The following is an 8,262-nucleotide window of genomic DNA, read 5'->3' as shown; positions in this document are numbered from 1 at the left end:
TCAGGGATCCTGGGTGGGGCCAGAGCATCTCAGGTGGAGAGACTAGTTGGGCAGGGGCACACCTGGTGTGTGCAGGAAGTGGGGGGTGGCTGGGGGTGAGGGGAGCCAGGTCTGGGCAGGTGGGTGGAGTCAAGCTGGAAGGGCCGGTGGGGCTAGCTGGGGTGAGAGCAGGAGGTGGACGAGGCCTTGAAGGTCCTCATGGGGGGCTGGACTCTGGCAGCCCCATCAGAGCAGGAGCCTATCAGGAGGAGGGGAGTCCCTCGGAAGGCGGGGCCACAGCTCTGTAGGCCTCCCTTTGGAGAGGGAGCAGACCTGAGCAGACAATTATGCAAATGTCAGCTGACAGGCTCTGGGGCTCCCCTGCAGGTTTGGAGAGGCCCAGACCAGGGCAGCAGCCTTGGGGGAGGACAGAGAGCCAGGTCTCTCACACTCCCAAGGTCAGACTGCCCCTCCTGTGGGGCCACCCCTCTCCCATCCTATAGGCCAAAGCTGCTGCAGGAAACCGTCTCCTGAAGGCTTCAGGGACCCTTCTCCCAACCCTGTCACCAAGCAGTGCTGCCCATTGGAGATAATGTGAACTCTGGCCTCAGAAAAACCTGGGTTCGAATCCCAGATGTATGACCGTGGGCAGATCACCTCTTCCCCTCTCAGGGCTCACCTCTTGGAGGAGCCTCATCTGTAAAATGGGCATCAGAGCCACCCTTGGGGTTGGGCTGGGACTAAATAAGGCTACCTCCCCTTCTCTGTGTACCTGTACTGTTCTCTGTCCTGCTCTGACCCAAGGACGCCAGAAGTCTTGACATGGCAAGCTGAACTTGCCCCACATTCTTCCTCTCCATCCCTCTCCCACGCCCAGAACCCCTGATGCTCCTGCTCCCCCAACAGGCCTGAACACTTGCATGTCCTCTCTCTCTTTGAGCCCCACCTCTCCTGGACCACCAGCAATCTCTCGAAAGGCCTCCTGGCTGCTCCCCTGGCCCCCAGACTCTCCCAGACTTCCAGCTGCCCATTGCCCATCATGCAGACCTGGCCTGGCCCAGGTCTCAAACCTGTCCTTGGCTCCCCAGCATCTCTAGGAACAAATCCAAGCTCCTTGGGATGGGGGGGGGGGTGTTCAAGGCCCTTTCTCAGCCGGGGCAACCTCACTCTCCCATTCCTGCCTGAACCCCGATGCCCTCCCCTCCAGCCACAACTACCCACCCGCTCATCTCCATGCCTGTCGCTCGGCTGACAGCCTGAGTTCCAGTTCTAGCAACACTTCCTGGTGCCATGGCAGTGGGTACAGATTCTGAGCCTCAGTTTCCTCACATGTAACACACAGCAAGGTGCCCCACCTTTCAGGTGTGCCGTGAGGATTCAGTGAGCGTCCCCACCAAAGCGCTGTCCCTGCCACTGCCCTTGCCCCTGCACCCGGGCGATGAGGGCTGAGGCTCTGTTAGCTCCTTGTGTCCACAATGTCTTCCCTCTCTGGCATCATCCCACACCCACTCCATCCTGGGCAAGTTACAGAACCTCTCAGCCTCACTGTCTTCCTCTGTGAAATGGTGCTGGTGCGAGTCCCACGCAAGGGACTGGGAAAGGAGAGGGGATTTAATGCCCAGAACAGCACCTAGCTCACTGCCTCGTGTTTCCTTAGAGTTGTTCTTCTTTCTGTTGTTGTCACTGCCTACCTGATCCTACGCTTCCTATGAAATAAACGTCCCGAGGCCACCCAAATTCAAGTTCCTACGCCGTGGCTGGTGCTTAGCTAAGGTGTCCTGGATGAACATTCCTGGCAGCCACGGACACCTGTGAGGCGGGAAGTGGAAATGCCAAGAGCCAGCCCCGAGCTTGACTCCCCGCCAGCCTCGCCTCCGTGGAGGCTGCTCTTGGCACAGACATCCTGTCCTCTGCTGGGAGAAGTAACAGCAGAGGCTGCTTCCTTGGAAAACAAAAAACCCTGGCTGCTTCCCTGTCGGTGGCACCAAATAAGGCGGCTCCGCGACTGCTCTCCATTTGGAGAGGCAGCAAGTCTCTCTCCCTCTTTACACATCAAGTGGACAGTCTTGTTGTTACTTGTCTCTCCCACACGGGGAAAGGGTGAGAGGAGGCAGTGCCTTCTGCTCAGCTGGAAGAAGCTAGAGGTGGGATCTGAACCCAGCCCCCTCACCCCACTCTTTCCCCACATGGCTGTCTCGGTGTCTCTGGGTCACCACGCCCAGCTTGGCAGGGCTCCCACCCAAGGCCAGTATAGTACCGTCTCCCGCGGCAGGACAGAGGCCTTGGGAAAGGCTCCAGGGGTCACGTGAGGCCCGGAGGGGGTGGGTGGGAATGAGCATGATCCCTTCTCTGGAGGCCTGGAAGCTGAGGTCTCAGGCCAGAGAGCCGGCTGCATGTCTGACCAAGAGGACATCCAACCACCTGCCCTCGGAGCATCAGGTAGCACAGAAGGTGTCCTTGGCCTGACCCTGTGTTGAGTACTTGAAATATAAAGACAGGCAGCGTGGGGGTTGGGGGGACGTAGGGGCCAACCACCTGGGCCTCAGAGGCAGCAAGGAGGCGGGGAGTGGCTCGGTCTGACTGGCCTCTGATCCTGCCTCTGGCATCTCCCAGCCGGGTGACCAAACCAGGCACTCCATTCCTCTGAGCCTCTTTCTTTGCCTGGAAAAGGAGCAAATGACAGGACCACTTGACAGGGTTTTATGAAGATTAAATGAGGTAATACAAGGAAAGTGCTTAGTCTAGTCCCAGGCAAAGCGCCAGGGCCCAGTAGGTATTGACTGAGAAGCCCCAAACTTCTGAGAGGGGGCTCCCTCCCTCCCTTTGGTTCTGTGGTCCAGTGCTCAGCAGTGAAAAAGAAAGGGGTGTGTGTGGCGGGGGAAGGCATGAAAGCACACACACATGCACACACATCTGTACACAAAAATTCTAGAATTTTTAGGAAAATCTAGAAGCAATTCTAACCATGTCTTTCTATGGGGTGAGATTATGGCGGGGAGTACTTTTAACTTATGTAGCTCTGTTGATTATGTTAATTTTAGAGTCAGAAACAATAAGGATACTTAAACATTGTGTGCGACTCAGTGCCGGGCACAGTATCAGGCACTTTTGATACCATAACCCTGACCCTTAGAACATCCTTCCCAGGGAGGTCATATTATCCCCATGTTATAGATAAGCAGGTGGAGGCTTGGTGTAGTGAAATGACCTGACCAAGGACACACAGCTCATCAGTGATGATGCCAGGATCTGACCCCAGTATTGGAATCAAGTTCAAAGCAATTCTGCCTGGCAGGCCAGGGAAAGCTTCCCGGAGAAGGTGATAATTGAGCTGAGCCTAGAAAGCTGTTTAGAGCTTCTTTAGGACAAGGGTCTCAACCAGGGGTGACTCTGACCCCAGGGGACATGGGATGAAGACTGGAGATGTTTTGGGTTGTCACAGCTTAGTGGGATGGGAGGGTGGGGGAGTGAGAGGGGGTGGTGGGAAATGCTGCTGGTTAGTTTTTAGGGGCCAAGGATACTCCTAAACATTCTAGAATGCACAAGACTGCCTTGCACACCAATGTCAATAGGGTACAGTATGATATCATTCTAGAACTGTCATTTACTGAGTGCTTACTAGGTGCGGAGTGCGGTACTGAGTTCTTGCAAATATCATCTTATTTCATCCACCCCCACTGCTGTCAGTGAGGGACTCGAAGCTCAGAGACGGAAGTGACTCTTCTAAGGCCACATCGCCAAGAAGTGGCAGCACTGGGATTGAAGCTGCCCAGTACGAAGTGGGAGTTCTTCACCTTTCTGCTCTGCTGCCTTCAGGATTTATAATAAATCTAAAAGCTGCAGGCCAAGCACTAGGTGGGAAGGGAGGAGACTCCAGCTGAGCCCAGGCACAGCCCTCCCAGGGCCTCGGGCCTGGGGCAAGGTCCGCTTTGTCCTCCTCTGCCATTGCGCGCCACCTGTCAAGTGAGGGTTGAACCAGAAGATCTCCAAGGCTCTGCCAGCTCTGAGTCTGTTCTTCTCCCAGAGACGGGCCCAAGCCCAGGCTCTCGCAGCCCTGGGGACAGAACCACCAGCAGCCAGGAGAGAAGCGGGGGCAGTGCTCAGCCTCATTCCCAGTGCACACATAGTGAGTGAGCCCTGCTCTGTTGATTCTGTTACCCCACAAGGAAAGAGAGGCAGGTGGGGTGGGGAGTGGCTTGAACCTCTCCCAGGAGCTCCCCTCTTGAGTGCGGAAGGCATGTTTCTCTGCCACCTTCTTGCCAAGCCCAGAGGAGGCGCCAGAGCAAGGCCTCCTCTCAGGCAAGAGAGGCAGGTCTGGGCATTCGCCCAGCTGGGCGCATGAGGTCTCACAGGTAGAAGGACAAGGGATGGGAGTGCGTGCTGACCCAGCCCCTTCCCTGCGCCAAGCATCTCAAACAGCAGGTTCATCTCAGGTCCGTCTCCTGAAATCCTGGTAGGAAAGAACCATTTTGACCCCAGCCTACAGACCAGAGAGCATCAAGGCTTCCATGAAGGGACTTGGCGAGTCACACAGACAGGAAGGTCTGGAACCCAAGAGTACCTGACCGCAGGATACTGCCCTAGAGGGTAGGTAGGTGGCCATCTTGTTCTTTTCACCGAGGAGTAGAAGCGTGTCAATAACATTTAGAGAAAATACACATTTAATTCCTCCAGCATTCCCCTAGGACGTGGAATGGATTGCAAAGAACTGAGTATTCTGATTTCCCGGTTTGCAGACAGGGGAACCCAGGCTCAGAAGGCAGAGGCCTCTCTAGCTAGAAGGTCAGACAGGGAGAGGAGGGGAGGGGCTAAGTGGCAGAGGAGGGATATGGCCTGGGGTAGGTGGAGCTTCCTGGTACTCTCATAGTCGCTTGGTGTGGCTTTGGGGGAGTCATTTCACCTCTCCGGCTCTCAGTCATCTATATTAAGAAGAGGTTGGACAGATGGTTGCAGCAGAGTCCCTTCAAAGCCTCACAATCTGCACCCAGCCATGTCAAAGGTTCTCCCCTCCCTGTTTATGTGACTTCACAAATAGAGAGATGGGGAATACCAGAGCTTGCTACAAAATGCTCTGGGGATAGAAGGCCCATGCCAGCCTGTGCAAGCTCCCAGAGCCCCCAGTTCTTGCTCCCTATCCTCAAAAAGCCAGACTGGGAAGGAGTCAGTCATGGTTTGGGGATGAAAGGGGCAGGGAGGGAGATATGGTGAACATGGGGTCATTTCTCCCGGGCCATGGGTCATCCACAGGCATCTGCTAAGTGCACGCTGACTCGCAGAGACTCAGGGTGTGGGGGGGGGATACCTCTTACAACATAAGGGAAAGTAGTTATTTAGCTCCTGCTTAAGAGTCCCAAGGGCCAGGGAGCTCACTACATGCCAAATTAATCCACTGCATATTCAAGAAATGAGTGAAAAATCTGCTTCCAAAGGCTCCACAGTCTGGGCCAGCTCAGGCCAGAATTGGTCCTTCACTCATTCATTATTCAAACTTCACTGAGGAGCACGGATATGCCAGGCTTTAGGGCTATAGATACGATGAATCAGAGACTGTTTCTGCTTTTTGGGAATTGTGTGCTAGATTGATATCCCCAGGCCAAAGACACAGGACTGGTGGATTGAAATGGTTTAGGTGGAGGAAAAGATTCTAGACTTCCACGTTGAAATAAGCTTGGGTGCCATTTTAGTAAACACATTCAACGGATCTCTTTGCCAAAAGATTTCTCCAAGCTTTTAATATGTAAAATGTACATGCAGAATCCCCCAAGGGACTATCGAGAATATACTCTTATTTCCCCAATATAGCTGATCTTGGAATACTACTTTTTAGAACAGCATACTTATTAACAGAGGATATTTGAGGAAATGCAGCTCTAATGCTTTTTTTTTTCTTCCCTCTTTTTTGGCCAGGGCAGATTGGGGATGCTTACACCCAAAGGACATTTGAGCAGGGCTTTGAGAACTGAGTAGGAGTTGGTCAGTGAAGATGGGAAGGTGTAAGGGAGATCATTTATAGTCCTAGGTTCACTATGCTCAGGTTACCCTGCATATACTGTTTCATTTAGTCTTCAAAGGTCTTGAGTAGGGTAACAGAGCCAAGGAGGTCATCGAAAGCCTCTGGAGACTCCCAGAGATCCACCCCCTCCCTTTTCTTGAATCACCTCACTTCAGGGCCTTTATTCTCCAAATCTTGAATCTTAAGTCCTGTTCCCACAGTCATCCTGGCCTCTCCTCTGGTTTAAACCAAAATAGTTCTTAGGGTACCTGGACTTGATCTTCCCTTTAACCCGTCACACACCCTGGCCTACCTAGGCCTTGGCAACCAAACTCACGCTCTCTGCAGTTTGGATGGCCATAACTTAGGCTCTCTCAGATTTCACCCTGGCCTGCCCCCACAAAATCTAGCCCTGCTACAGTTCCCTAGGTCCCGATGCACGCCAGATGGAGTCCCGCCCCATCGGCCCCAAGCCTGCCGGTCAGCGACTCCAGTCCTAACCTATTCCCCGACGGCGGCCCCGCCCCCTGTGTAGCCCTGATTGTGTTCCCCTTCCCATCAGTGTTTTGCCGCAACTCTGTCCTGAACCGTTCATTTGTGGACCCTGCCTTCAGGTCCAGGCCCCTGACCCCAGACAGTGGCCCTCCAGCTCTGATTCGTGCCTGTCCCCAACCCTGCCCCAAGCCCGTACCTGGGCCATCTCTGATCTCACTGGTGCCGGCCGTCTCACTCCATGGCTGACCCCTCCCCAAGGACCCACCCCTACTTCGGGTCCGTCTCGGATCCGCCAGGTGCAGAGGGCCGTAGGCCCCGCCCCATCCCTGTCCCGTACGAATTCTGATAGGGCCCTGACCCTGCCGGCGGCCCCGCCCCGTGGCAATTCGGACTTGGCCCAGCCCACGGTTCAGCTCTGACCCCGCCCCCGGCCCCGCCCCCGGCCGGCCCAGCAGCTCACCTGCAACTCCTCGAAGGCATCGTCGATGCCGGTGACCTGGTGCTGCTCATGCAGCGCGGGCTCATCGCAGAAGAAGCAGAGCAGCGCGCGGTCCGTGAGGCAGAAGAGCTTGACCTTGTCGTGCGCCTGGCAGGGTCGCGCGGCGCGGCGCGCGTTGAGGATGGCGTCCAGCGGGAAGGCGCTATAGCGCTCCACGATGTTGGCTAGCTTGAGGCTGGGCGCGAGCGCGGGCTCGGCGAACGTGCGCCGGCACTCGGGGCAGTCGCGGGCGCCCTGCGCCTCCTGCCTCACCCAGTGCTCTGTGATGCAGCGGCGGCAGAAGTAGTGCTCGCAGCCCAGGCTCACCGGGTCCTGGTAGATGCTCAGACAGATGGAGCAGAGCAGCTCGTCCTTGAGGCTGCACGCCATGGCGCTGGGGGCGGAGAGAGGGGGCCCTGAGATTCAGGGGGGAGGCTGAGCGAGCGCGGCGCTGTTGGGGGCCGCAACCGAGAGATGTGTTCGGGGAGCAGACGGGGAGAGGCAGGAGTAGGAGCTACAGAAGGAAGGGGGGGTCTATCCGGGAGGGAAGGGGGGAACGCGAGGAAGAGGTGCAGGGCAGAGACTAGCCGGGATGCGAGTCCAGGAAGGTGGTCTCTAGGTAGTGGGTGACTTGAAGCGATGGGGGCTGGAGGGAGGGGGCCCTGGTGTCAGAGGGAAGGGGCTCCGGGCAAGGAGCTTCTAGAGGAAGGGACAGTCTTAAGGGATGGGTACTGGGAGAAGAGGATCCAGGAGGGGGGCGGAGGCCTTAGGGGAGCTGAAATCCCGGGATGGGTGCAGTGGGGGGAGGGGGAGAAGCTGGGGATGGGGAATTCTGGGGAAGGGGAAAGCCAAGCGGAGCTGCGCCGCGGCCGTGCGTGGCAGAGGAGAGGAGGGGTGCGAGCAGCTCAGCTGCCTAATCTCGGCTCCAAGACCCCGCCCGGCGTGGCCCCTTACCCCTGCCGGCTCAGCGGCCACTGCTCCGGTCCGAGCGCAGCCTCTCAACCCGGAACCAGCCGAGCGCAAGCTCTCGGCTACAGTGACTCCCTCCCCGCCCCCGCGGGCCGGGCCCAGGCGACTCCGCCCCTGCGGCGGGCGGGGGAGAGGAGAGGCGGGGCCAGGCCTCCAGCCTGCGGACCCCCTCGCTGCCCCCACCGTTCCCGTACTCCCCGGGGACCGAAGCCCCAGCTCTTCCTTCAGGATCTGCACACAGAACAACCTGAGCGTCTCGCTTAGGGTCCCTGCGGCGGGTGAGGACAGCTAATTTAAGAGGATAACGAGTAAACAAGGAGCATCTCTCTGGATGATCGACGTGAAGATT

General features: G+C 56.8%; 1 protein-coding gene across 3 annotated transcripts in view; it reads right to left on the bottom strand.

The window, feature by feature from the left end:
• Positions 1–7,985, bottom strand: part of TRIM62 (tripartite motif containing 62) — a 28,866-nt gene extending 20,881 nt beyond the window's left edge. The window contains exons 1-2 of one of the 3 annotated variants that reach the window (XM_032302197.1): positions 7,899–7,985; positions 6,927–7,360 (exon numbers count right to left, since the gene is read on the bottom strand). In XM_032302197.1, the coding sequence (XP_032158088.1) occupies positions 6,927–7,334 (408 nt within the window). In that variant the 5' untranslated portion in view covers positions 7,335–7,360; positions 7,899–7,985. Of the gene's footprint in view, positions 1–6,662; positions 6,763–6,926; positions 7,361–7,898 lie in introns of those variants that run through there. The other 2 variants (XM_032302198.1, XM_032302199.1) reach the window with 2 other exon arrangements.
• Between the last annotated feature and the right edge of the window lie 277 nt (positions 7,986–8,262).

Source organism: Mustela erminea, chromosome 10 (genome assembly GCF_009829155.1).
Source record: "Mustela erminea isolate mMusErm1 chromosome 10, mMusErm1.Pri, whole genome shotgun sequence".
Lineage (NCBI taxonomy): Eukaryota > Metazoa > Chordata > Mammalia > Carnivora > Mustelidae > Mustela > Mustela erminea.
This window is presented reverse-complemented; position numbering and strand designations above follow the sequence as displayed.